The sequence below is a fragment of the Vulpes vulpes genome, chromosome 11 (assembly GCF_048418805.1).
Source record: "Vulpes vulpes isolate BD-2025 chromosome 11, VulVul3, whole genome shotgun sequence".
In the NCBI taxonomy this organism is placed as follows: domain Eukaryota; kingdom Metazoa; phylum Chordata; class Mammalia; order Carnivora; family Canidae; genus Vulpes; species Vulpes vulpes.
Genome location: NC_132790.1, coordinates 24,733,637 through 24,747,348, shown reverse-complemented (window position 1 = coordinate 24,747,348; position 13,712 = coordinate 24,733,637). Strand labels below are relative to the sequence as shown.

Here is a 13,712-nt window from a genome sequence, read left to right as displayed (position 1 = left end):
ATTTATAATTTAACAGATACTTACTAGGCGCTTCTATGTGCCATTTAGTGGACACACAATAGAGAACAAGATCCATATGGCCTCTATTCCCTTGGAGGAGAATAAAAATACAAAAGTAGCCTCATTCATTAACTATTTATAACTTGCCACACATAATACTAACATTATTACATATATTATTTCCTTTAATATTAAAATGATACTTGGAAACTACATTTTGGAGACATGCATGTGTTTGGTCAAATTGGTTCATATCAGCTGAAATACTAACATGCTTTATTAAAGTCCTTTCAGTATCAGAAATGTGGTACATTTGTGATAGCATAGAATGCACACACATAATCACAAAATTTCATTTCACTTAAATATTGTTGTGGGACCTTCAGTCCTTAGAATGTTGATAATGAGTTTAAAAGGGGAGGCATGATGAAAAAGCTAATTCCTACTTAAGGCTAAAATTTGTCATGCTTCTGTAAAATTAAAGCCTAAAATCATCTGTGTTAGGCTATAAATGCCTTTTCAATTTGGCTTTTGTTTGCACTTTCTACATAGAGGCTATAGCACTGTCACACAAAACACTAGGGGCTCTTGCCAGAGAAGACAGTCTAAGCAATCCACAGATGTCGAAGAAGCTCCCTGGGACTTTACTGCTTGTTTACAGAAAGAGTCACCCACCATCATCATAGATTTTCTATAAGCTAGGGAGTTTTCTTTAAGAGATCAAAAGCTAACAGAAACTGGAATGTTTTCACCAAATAGGGAGCTTTTAAAATCTGAATAAACCTCCACAACTGTTTAAAGAAAATTAAGTTTGGGACCCCTGAGTGGCTCGGTCGGTTAGGTGACAGACTCTTGATTTGAGCCCAGGTCATGATCACAGGGTCATGAAATTGAGCCCCAAGTCATCAGGCTCTGTGCTCAGCAAGGAGTCTACTTGAGATTCTCTTACTCCATCTGCCCCTCCTCCCACTTGGATGTGCACAAGCGCTCTCTATTTCTCTCTCTCTAAAATAAATAAATATTTTTTAAAAATTAAGTTATAATTCTAAGTACCATTAAACATTGAAATAAGAAAGTAGAAACTTAATTGCTCTCTTATAATTTTGAATCCATTACATAGAGAGGAATTTAAGGCACAATCTGTTAAAACTAGTCTTACTAAATGGGGGGAAATACGTTTAGTTGTAACTTTTTTAGAAGGGGAATTATTTTCATTGCTGCCAAGAAATGGATCCTGCCTTTCTTGACCTTCCTTCCTTCCTGAATGTCCTCAGCTAATGTTATTTTCTGTGATTCAAATAATGCTGAGCACAGCAGAGGGTTTTGCTGGAATTGAATGCAGTATGAACATGTGAGTGTTTATAAGAAGAAAAGCCAAATTCTTTTTTCATAGACTCTACTTGAAAGCTATGATGTCCCAAATAACTATATGCCCCCCAAAAGTACAATTTAGCTACTATATTAAAATTTGAAAATATCCTACTTTACATGTTTAGCTCAAAAGCCACTTTTATTACATGTGAAGACCCAATTTTTGTGGCTTTTATTCTTACTATATTTTTAGAAAATTTGGCATCTTAAATATGTTTTAAAGTGCAACTCCAAGACCTTTTTAAAACCCGAATTGATTAGTTAGGAAAACAAATAATCAAGATAATAAATTAGTCTTAGGCAGGCTTTGTAAATACTGATTTTAATAGTTAAGAACTGAACTGTTCTCTTAATAAAAATTGTGACTGATCCTTAAGGACTTTCAAATACGTTCAGGCATCATTTCCTCCAGAAAATCTTCCTTAGGAAAAAAAAAAAAAAAGAAAAAAAAAAAAAAAGAAAAAAAAAAAAGAAAATCTTCCTTAGGGATCCCTGGGTGGCGCAGCGGATTGGCACCTGCCTTTGGCCCAGGGCGCGATCCTGGAGACCCGGGATCGAATCCCACGTCGGGCTCCCGGTGCATGGAGCCTGCTTCTCTCTCTGCCTGTGTCTCTGCCTCTCTCTCTCTCGATCTCTCTCTCTCTCTCTCTCTCTCTGTGTGTGTGTGTGACTATAATAAATAAATTAAAAAAAAAAAAAAGAAAATCTTCCTTAAAACTCTACATCTGTTGAATTGGCTTTCTTTTAGCATTTGGTATAATTAAAATTACCTGTTATTTGCTCACCCCAACTGGCCAAATTCTTCATGGTTATGTGTTCAAATACACCACATATAAACAGTCAGCCCTTGGCATAGTTCTTGGCACAGAGTAGGTTTACAGTAAACATTTTGTTGAATTGAACTGTTGAATAATCACTTTATTATCATGCTTATCTCAGGTTCCTTTCTGTCATAGTATTCTATATTGCATAGAAAATTCAGGTGCAAAAAAAAAAAGAAAGAAAATTCGGGTGCAAAGAAATTTAGTTGTCACATGTGAGTGTACCACACATCTAAGATTTTTCTGGTCAGAGGCTGTCTTGGGGCTCAAAAGATCAGACCATGTTTGCTACAGCCACGAATTGTAGTTTGGAGGACAGCAGTGGAAACATCGAAGGCCATCACACTATTTCCTTTCTATTAATGGTCCCATATATCCAAAAAATGTATATTAACTCTTCCCCAAAATTTCAATATAAGGAATGTTCATATTGCCTGCATCAGGGTTATTGTCTCCTAAACTAAAACCAAAGCTTTAAGTTCTTCATGCTAAATACTTTCTGGCATTTCAGTAGTTTCATGTCAAAAGTACATACAAAAGATGCCACTTAAATAACAGCCAAAAGATCAACATAGGAAAATTCTAGATCTAAATTGGAATGCCAAAAATTCTTATAGTTGCAGCAGTCATATTTACTATCTGATATCTATATTTTTCTAGTTTATATACCTAAAAAACCAAACTTCTGTAGTAGCTTTTTGAAGAATTCTTTGGTTCCTGCATCAAGCCTTTTGGCCCTCCAGCTCTTTATGCTTCTAGCTAAAAATTTATGCTTATACTTCTTTATATAAGTATGAAACCAAAACAGTTACCATTTAAATGCAAACAAATCTATAAATCAATAAAATTCTAACTGATAAAATAATTAAATATGATAGCTGATATAGATTAAAGATTAAAAAATTACTACTTGAAATATGAATTATGATACTATCTCTAAGCTGTTTCGAATTCCCAGTACCTGTTCTACCATATACCTATAATGACTCTTCTCTCATCACCCTTTTTGCTTTACTAGTATTGCATTTACTGATGTCATTTGATCTCCACATGTGCAACTGTGTCATTACATTTTAAATTCAAGGTAATTTTAAGTTCAAGATCTAGTCTCATTAACTTAAGACCATTGGAGTTGAACTGCTTGACATAACCATAAGCATAGGCATAGAAATCCCATGGCAATTTCCAGTAAAAGGTGATCATCCATATTATCCTAGAGTAAATTAAATCATTTAAAATTATTTATTTAAATGAAAACAAAAAAAATTTTAATTCCCACAAAGAATTTATGAATTTATTAACTGCAAAGATTATGTGGTTAAATCTTCGGCTTTCACTTTAAGGAAAAATACTCCAATTAATTTTGTCTATATAGTATGTATATGTGAGGAACAAAAGAGATTTGGGGCTACTAGGATTGGGAAAGGAGCAAGAGATTTCCTAAAGCAGTATGCTCAAGCCAGTAAATCTTGGCTTGAATCTCTTGACATATCCTGCTTTAAGTTTACCTGGGTATGTGACTCACCTTTATCACATTTTACCTGATTGTTGATTCTAGTGGGTTTATTACAGATGAAGATTAATGGTTAGGAGTAGAGTGAGATGGAAATAATGGATGGCTAAGGAATAAAATGAGTTCCATGTATATTAAAAAGTGGTCAAAATGATACATATTAAAATTTCCAAATCAAGTATTTGTGGAATCTGTGAAGCTTCTTGCAAAACTCTGGATTTCCTGAAACATTGAGATAGAAACATGGTCACTAAATAAACAGCAGAGGCACCTGGATGGCTCAGTCATTTAAGTGTCTGACTCTTTTTTTTTTTTTTTTTAATTTTTTTTTTTTTAATTTATTTATGATAGTCACACAGAGAGAGAGAGAGAAGCAGAGACACAGGCAGAGGGAGAAGCAGGCTCCATGCACCGGGAGCCCGATGTGGGATTCGATCCCGGGTCTCCAGGATCGCGCCCTGGGCCAAAGGCAGGCGCCAAACCGCTGCGCCACCCAGGGATCCCTAAGTGTCTGACTCTTGATTGCAGCTCCATTCATGATCTCAGGTCCTGGGATCAAGTGCCCCATCAGGCTCCATCTCGTGGGGAGTCTGCTTGTCCCTCTGCCTATCCCCCCCACACTTGTGCATTCTCTCTCTCTCTCAAATAAATGAAATCTTTAAAAATAAGTAAACAGCAGCAGCAACAACAATAAAACCTGGGGAGAGAGAGGAATCTGATTTCCAGAATTACCACATTATACTACTTTAAATGTCTCATTCTTAAAAAAAATTATGAGACATTCGAAGAAAGAGAAACGTATAGCCCTTACAGAGGACTAAAAGGAAGTCAATAGAAACTGACCCCCAAGAAGCACATACATCGGACTTTCTAGACAAAGAATTTTAATCACCTCTTTTTAATATGTACAAAGAGCTGAAGGAAACCATAAAGTCAAAGAACTAAAGGAAAGTCTGAGAACAATGTCCGACCAAAGAGAGAATATCATCAACAAAGAAAAATTACAAAAAGAAACCAAATAGAAATTCTGGTGTTGAAAAATACAGTAGTTGAAATAAAAACACATTAGAAGGGTTCAGCAAAGTTGAGCTGGCAGAAAAAAAAAATCCATGAATTTAAAGTCAGACAATTGAAATTATCCAGTCTGAGAAAGGAATAGTATATTTAAAGTCTGATTTAAAAAATAACACATAGGGATGCCTGGGTGGCTCAGCAGTTGAGCATCTGCTTTCAGCTCAGGACGTGATTCCAGGGTCTGGGATCAAGTCCCACATCAGGCTCTTTGCAGGGAGCCTGCTTCTGTCTCTGCCTCTTTCTCTGTGTCTCTCATGAATAAATAAATAAAATCTTTAAAAAAAAATAAAATATAACACATAAAGCAATAATTTTAAAATATTGTTAATGGGCTTATAACATGTAAAGATACATTTGTATGACAGAAATAGCACAGATGAGGGAGAGAGTAAAACTATGTAGGACCAGAGTTTGTATGCTTTGGGAATTAAGTTTACATTAATCCAAATGAGTTTGCCTTAAATTAAGATGTTAGTTGTAATCTCCAGGTAATCACTCTGAAAATAATTCCAAAAATATATATAAAAACATCAAGGGAATTAGAATGGTATACTTGAAAGTGCTGTTTTAGGGGCACCTGGGTGACTCAGTCAGTTAAGCATCTACCTTCCACTCAGATATGATTCCAGGGTCCTGGGATCAGGCCCCCACTTGGGCTCCTTGCTCAGCAGGGAGCCTGTTTTTCCCTGCTCCCTCTGACCCCCACTCCTGCTTGCTCGCTCTCTCTCTCTCTCTCTCTCTAGAGCTCTTCCTCTCTCTCAAATTTTTTTAAAAAAGAAAATGTCTATTTTGCGGGTCTCATGAGGAGATACTATTATCTCTTCATTTTTTAAATGAGGAAACTGAGATCTAGAGAGGTTACACTGTTTAAGTACATAATAGAATTGAGACTCAAAACCAAGTCTGTCACAAAAATCTCTGTAATAGGTCCTATCAAGGACATCGATGAAAATCTTGGGTAGAACATAGAAATGGTTAAGCTTTATTATTTTAATAACCATGTTTTATAGTATTTTACTCTTTTGACTCCAGATCAGGAGTTTAAAGCTCAGGAAGTTTCAGTATTTTCCTAGAGTAATATTTTTAGTAAGCAGTATAGCTGAATTTGACTACAAGTGTATATGGTTCAAAGCTTTCTGTTGGACCATGCTACTTTCGTGTTGCAATCTAAATATTGAGATGGTTTTAACACACTCACAAGCAGTTATGCATGCTAGTAAATAACTCAAGAGAACAACACAGACTTTATAGAAAAGCAATATTGAATTTTCCTTTTCTGGAGTTTTGTAATTCATGGAGTTTTGTAATTCACAGATGGGAACTTTCTTATTTGTTTTCTCTTTCAACCTAAAAGAACTCAGTGTTTTTAACAAAACAACCTGGGTGATCTGTTTCTAATTTTACTTTATATCAATTGATGTATTCATCTATGTGTTAAAATATTTACAAGGACACAGATGCAGCCCAGTACTTGCTTTGATCTCTTTTCTTTAATTTTTATTTTTAAATTTTTTTATTGAAGTATAGTTGACACACAATGTTACATTATTTTCAGGTGTACAGCATAGTGATTGGACATTTCTATGTATGCCATGCTCACCACAAGTGTAGCTGCTACATGTCATCAGACAATATTATTACAGTACCATTGACTATATTCCCTGTGCTGCACCTTTCATTCCCATGACCTCTTCAATCTCTCTAAATTTGTAAAAAGTGATCTTGGTTATGTATAGCTGGGGTCTTCTCAGAAAGATAAATGCAGGCAGGCAATCATTGTTCTCTTCCATCAGCAAAAGAGGACTGTAGAATTTCATGATTTAATTTTAAGAGAGCTTATATTTGTCATCATCTTGATATTTATATCCTTGACTTTTACCAAAGACTATTTTAGAATATCCATTGCTCTTAGAAAAGAATTTGCCTTTCTAGGCTGCATTAAGGAAACTCAAGAGATTTCAACATAACTCTATGACTGTAGAATCTGTGCCCTTCCTGGATCTAAATGAGGAGGCCACTGTTTCAAGTCTCACTATACGGGGATATTGCATCAAATGCTTAGAAAAAGGACACATTTTCTTTCTCCTTACCCCTAATTCAGGATAGCTTTCCTCTTCAAACAAGTTCCTGGGCATTTATACTTTCTTGTAAAAAAAAAAAAAAAAAGTTCAGTGGAACATCCCAGTATTTTAAATTTCTGAATTTGTCTTTAAGATATCCCCCCCCCTTTATTTTTTTACTAATTGGAATTGTATTTACTATTATGAGTTTATGTTGTAAAACTCAACTGATTTTAGAAATCAAGTTGATCAAATGAGTAAAGAGGGTATTGGTAATAATACATAAGGATCGTGTGGTCTTTTGGTAACAGAACCTGGCTGCTTAAAGGCATTCAAGTTCAATTTTTCAAATTGGAAAACTACCAGACCATTAAAACATGTGGCTCATCAAAGTCCTATGGCTTCTCAATTTAAACATTATAGACTTCTTCCCCTAGCAATTTATATCAGATGTTTTTTAAGTTTGACTATTCAAAATACATATTTGGTTGAGTTACCTACTAAATTTTTGCATAGTGGAGACCACCCAGGAACTCACTCTGCCAGATTAACTCATATTTGTATAAACCATGGAAGAATGCCTCTTCTGCCATTTCTGAGCAAATACATGAATTCTAGTTTATCATTGTAATTACCATTACAAAATTTGTGGCTCTTTACACAGCTTTCTATATTAATTGAATTTGTGCACATCTGCTCATTTGAAAATGAACAAACAAGTGTACTTAAAACATTCTTATGCCTTGCTCATTAAATGATAGGGTTCAGATGCATGCCCTTGTTATATTTATATTATAGTTATGACACATTTACCATTTATTGAAAGCTTTGAGTAGTTCTTACCTTACTTTCAATTTTCAGGAAATACAGGTAGCTGGGCACCTGGGTGTCTCAGTTGGTTAAGAGTCTTCTTTAGGCTCAGATCATGATCTCAGGGTCCTGTAGTTAAGCCCTGTGCTGGCTCCCTGCTCAGCAGGGAGTCTGCTTCTCCCTTTTCCTCTGCCCACCACTCCCCCACCCCCACCCCCATCCCCCGCTTGTGCTTGCGCATGCTCTCTCTCAAATAAATAAAATCTTAAAAAATTCACAAAGCTTTTGAAATATATTTGTGGTTCAGTAATAACAGTTGTCTACTTCAAACTTTTACATCTGTTTAATTGAAGAGAATCAAGAATATAAAGCAAACTATCGAATTATACTTGCAGTTAATTACCTAGATGAATCAAAGTTTTTCTTATAATACAGTTTTCAAAAGAAATAATTTAGATAGTTCAGCTGATAAAAGCTACAGTTATCATTCGTAACCTATTAATGAGGAGTCGCTTAATTGCAAATAACAAAGACTCAACGCAAAGTAACTTGAGCAAAGTGGGAATTTGTTGGCTCCAGTAACCAATTACAGGGTGGACAAAGCGGTGCTTACTCAGAAACCACCCAATCCAAGGACATTCCCTGTCCCTCCCTTCTGACCCGTGGTCCCAGCTTCACTCTGCCAAATTTCTCATCACTGCTTTCCCTTGTGAGTTGATATAAATCTCTTCTACTAAAGATAGACTTCCTCTGTTTGGTAGGAAAAATAGCCATTTGGTGGTAAAGAATAGGCTTTTTGGACTCAGCTTCCATCCCAGGAATCACTGGTTTAGGTTAAATGTCAGTAGTAAATGTTAGCTGCCTGTGTCAGCCATCATTATTGCTATTTAAATAAAGATAAATAAGGGGAGAACAGTCCAAGCCAAGAGAATAACTTAATTGGAAAATGAAAGTGAATGTCATTTCCTAAAATGGCTCAAATGTGGTTGCAATATAGAGCACAATGCAGATAACAGTGATGAGAGATGGTGCTAATGAGAAGTAATTTGGGACTAGATTATAAAGAGCCATAGATACCAGATGAAGAATTGTGACTTTTCAAAAACAGTGGGAGCCATTGAAAAAAAATTATAGCATCACTTTTTTTCCTGATCTGATACTCAGGCTTTCTTTTTATTTTTTCCTAGAAAATTCCCAACATATACTGCAATAAAAAGTTGTATGACTCCCATGTACTCATTATCCAGCTTTAACAGATACGAATAGATGGCCAATCCATTGAAGATTTTTAAGGAAGGCAAGAGAGTAATTGTGACACTTCCTTTATTTAATCTTCACAATGTGCCTGGGAAGTATATGGTATTCCCACTTTCCCTAATTACAAATGAGAAAACCATCAAAATGAAGAAGTAACAGTGCTGGCATTCTAACCCACATACAACTTACTTCAGAATTCAAATTCTTTCCTGTGCTGCATCATGCTGCCTCTAATTCTGATGTAGAGCATGATTCTGTTGAAGACAGCTGTTGATCTGCCTCCCTATTGGGGCTGTTGACCCTATTCAGGATGGTAGATTTCTCTGCTCTAGCCATTGTGCCTCCTCCAGGGTCACCAGGATCTAAGTCAACATAAATACTCAACCTAAATGCTAAGCTAAACGTTCAGCTAAAATGACTGCTTAGTCCAGTAATTCTCAAAGTATGGTCCTTAGACCAGCAGCATATAAGACCATCTACCAAGAGTATTCCTAAGACAAAAGCATATTAAAAGAATTTATAGGTTTCTTTTTTAACAAGTTCATGAAAACCATGTCCTAACTTAGGAATTCTTACTCATACAACACCAGCAGTCTCTCTGGTGATATTACATAACTACACGGAAAGGAATTTTAAGGCACTTTTTACTGCCTATATTTAAAGTGCTTGATGGTGCCATCTGGTGGTGTAAGCACTATAGAACGTGCAGCTTTGTTAGTGCTTTGGGGATAGAACATGTGTATTTTTAAAAATCAATTTTACAGTAAAAGTTTAATGGAATAGTCAAATATAAGATGTACAAAGAATTTATCTACTGTAAAACCTCCATTGAGAATTCTTAGATATGATACCAAAACACAAGCAACAAAAGAAAAATAGCTAAATTAAACTTGATCAAAGTAAGAACTTAAGCACATCAGAAAACACTACTGAGAAAGTGAAAAAACAGCCCACAAAGTAGAACATATTTGAAAGTCATAGAGCTCATGAAATAGAAGTATCCAAATACGTAAAGAACTCTTCCAGTTCCACAACAACAACAACAAAAAACAACCTAATCTAAAAATGAGTGAAGGACTTGAATAGACATTTCTCCAAGGACAATATACAAATGGCTAATAAGCACATGAAAAGATACTCAACATTACTAGTCATTACGTAAATGCAAGTCAAAACTACAATGAGATGCTGCTAAGATGGCTTGAATAATTTTTAAATACAAACAGAAAATAACAAATGTTGAAGAGGATGTAGAGAAACTGGAACTCTCATACATTGCTGATGAAGAAGTAAAATGGTGCAACCACCATGAAAAGGCTTGGCAATTCCTCAAATAGTTAGACATGGAATTACCATAGGATCCAGCAATTTCACTACTAGACATATACCCAAGAGAATTGGAAACAGATGTTCAAATGAAAACTTATACATAAACAAATGTTCATAGAAGCATTGTCCATAATGGCCAAAAAGTGGAAACAACCCAAATGCCCATCAACCAATGAACAGGTAAATAAAAAAATGGCATATCCATATAAAGGAATATTATTTGGCCATAAAAAATAATGAAGTATTAATACATTGATGAACCTTAAAAATATTATGCTATGTGACAGAGACAGGCACAAAAGGACACATGTTATATGATTCCATTTATATGAAGTGCCTAGAATAGGCACATCTATAGAGATAGAAAAATGAGAGGTTGCCAGAGGTGGGGGAAAAGGGGAGAGTAGGATTTCTTTGGGGGCAATGCAAATGAGATAGTAGTGGTGGTTGCACAGCACTGTGAATGCACTAAAAGCCACTGAACAGTACACTTTAAAATAGCTAAAGTAGGGATCCCTGGGTGGCGCAGAGGTTTGGCGCCTGCCTTTGGCCCAGGGCGCGATCCTGGAGACCTGGGATCAAATCCCACCTCGGGCTCCCGGTGCATGGAGCCTGCTTCTCCCTCTGCCTATGTCTCTGCCTCTCTCTCTCTCTCTGTGTGTGACTATCATAAATAAAAATTAAAAAAATAAAATAGCTAAAGTGGTGGATTTATGTTGTATGTATTTTACCTCAATTTTTAAGAGGACCTCCATTGATCGGCAAGAGTCCAGAACCTTTTTTGGTTATTATTATTATTATTATTATTATTATAGATATATTTTGCCCACAGTTGTTGGTAATATGTATGCTATTTGTTCTCCTTTTTTTGACCTAAAATTATTTATACATGCTTTTGCAGCTATACTTACCACAGTTTTTGTTGGCATGTATAGTTAGTTAGATACATATATATAGATATAGATATATAGATATAAGTTATATATTATATATAGTTATATATAACTTAGTTATATATATGTAGATATATATGTTATATATTATAACTTAGTTATATATATATCATAGCTTAATTATTTTTCAGGTGTTTAGTGGTTTTCTTTTTTTTTTTTTTTTTTCTTTCAATTTCATTGAGTCCTGCTCTAAATGCATAAACAAAGAGTATTTAAAACTCTTTAAAGGGATGCCTGGGTGGCTCAGTGGTTGAGCATCTCCCTTTGGCTCAGGGGGTAATCCCAGGGTCCTGGGATTGAGTCCTGCATCAGGCTCCCCGCAGGGAGCCTGCTTCTCCCTCTGCCTATGTTTCTGCCTCTCTCTTTCTATCCTTCATGAATAAATAAATAAAATCTTTAAAAAAATAAAACTTTTTATGGACCTTTCATTGGTATTTCTTCCCCAGATTGTACTGAGTCACTTTCTTTAAACGATTTCTATTGTGTTTTTTTCTCTAATCTATAGGAAGAATATACTAATTTATAATACTACCAACAATGGATGAGAAGAAAATGGAGGATATTAATGTTTGCATGTCTACCCTGCACATGCACTGTGCCTAGATCCTTTCACATCCACTGTTTTATTCAACTCCCACTCCTACTCTGTTATAAAGTAATTAGAGGGGTTGATGCAGTTTTTAAACAAAGATAAAAACCCAACCACTTTATCTCTAAGTTTTGTCCCACAGCTTTACCAGTATTGAATTTATCTTTTTTAATTCCTATTTATTAGAAAAGACATTTTCCCAGGTGATTGTTTACTGTTGACATGTATGCTTACATAACTGTCTTAGCTTTTCTCCACTTATTATTAATGGATTTTAAACAATTTACCTTGTGAACAGTAAGCATTATATATCAGAGCTTTGTCATCATACTTTTGCTTTTACCCTTTTACAGGCTCTTGATGGAAATGTGTATGATCACCTGAAGGATTATTTAATAGCCTTCAGCAGGACTGAGCTAGAGACATGCCAAGCTGTGCAGAACACATTCCAGTTTTTATTAGAAACCTCCAGCAAGGTAAGTTACCTTTATTAAAATACATGATATGTTATCCATTTTAGAATCTAAAATGTTTTTGCATATAAACAAAATGAAGTTCCTGATACATTAGAAGAATTCTTTAAAGGGCAAATTTCCTGGAAACAGTATTCTTCTAACAAAGTTGGAAGGTGGGGATCCCTGGGTGGCGCAGTGGTTTGGTGCCTGCCTTTGGCCCAGGGCGTGATCCTGGAGACCCGGGATCAAATCCCACGTCGGGCTCCCGGTGCAAGGAGCCTGCTTCTCCCTCTGCCTGTGTCTCTGCCTCTCTCTCTCCATCTCTCTGTGACTATCATAAATAAATAAAGAAAAAAAATATTAAAAAAAAAAAACAAAGTTGGAAGGTGTTCTCTTCCCTTGGTGAGTTGGCACAAAGGGGAAAAAAGGGAGGTAATGACACAAGCCAGCTGGGACATGAGTCTTTTGCCATGTATGTGCTTTTGAGAAGAAATGATTTAAAGAGTTTTACCTTCAACTTAAATAAATTTGGGGAACAACAAGGTCATGTGTCAATGCAAAGAATAATAAAAGAGCACAAAAGGGAAAGTAACATTTTATTATTGTTGAAGAAATGAATACTCCATCTTGTTTTTTTTTTTAATTAACCTTACCTTTTATGTGCTGTCATTCTTTGATAGTAATCTTTTTATTTCAAAAGTGTTGAGATCCAGCAACTTTGCTGGCATATTCACACACTGCAGAGAAAGCAAACGAAATTATTTCAATTCTTCAAGATCTGACAAATTAAAATTTTTTGCAGCAGAGAAACTGTTCTTTTGAAGATAAATTGTTCTTGTGATTAGTAATGTTATTTTTATTCTGATAAATGCATAGCAAATATTCCCTGACTGAAAGCATGCAATTGTAAAAATATATTCATTTTTTAATATCTATTTTTAAAGATCCAGCTTGGTCCTCTTTTTTGGCATGGGAAGCAGGAACTGGCTAATACCTTAAGATATTATTTGGAAAAGAATCAGGGTTTCTTTTTTTTTTTTTTTTTTTACTTTTTATTTTTTTTTTTTTTTATCTTTTTTTAATTAACTTTTATTGGTGTTCAATTTACCAACATACAGAAAAACACCCAGTGCTCATCCCGTCAAGTGTCCACCTCAGTGCCCATCACCCATTCCCCTCCAACACCCGCCCTCCTCCCCTTCCACCACCCCTAGTTCATTTCCCCGAGTTAGGAGTCTTTATGTTCTGTCTCCCTTCCTGATATTTCCCAACATTTCTTTTCCCTTCCTTTATATTCCCTTTCACTATTATTCATATTCCCCAAATGAATGAGAACATACACTGTTTGTCCTTCTCCGGTTGACTTATTTCACTCAGCATAATACCCTCCAGTTCCATCCACGTTGAAGCAAATGGTGGGTATTTGTCGTTTCTAATTGCTGAGTAATATTCCATTGTATACATAAACCACATCTTCTTT

The 13,712-nt window shown here is 35.4% G+C and overlaps 1 protein-coding gene across 5 annotated transcripts in view; it reads left to right on the top strand.

Annotated features, from left to right (window-relative positions):
- Window positions 1-13,712, top strand: part of FCHSD2 (FCH and double SH3 domains 2) — a 309,076-nt gene that overhangs the window by 215,636 nt on the left and 79,728 nt on the right. For all 5 annotated transcript variants that reach the window (XM_026010537.2, XM_072727353.1, XM_026010536.2 and 2 more), the window contains exon 9: window positions 12,131-12,253. In XM_026010537.2, coding sequence (XP_025866322.2) covers window positions 12,131-12,253 — 123 coding nt within the window. The remainder of the gene's footprint in view (window positions 1-12,130; window positions 12,254-13,712) is intronic.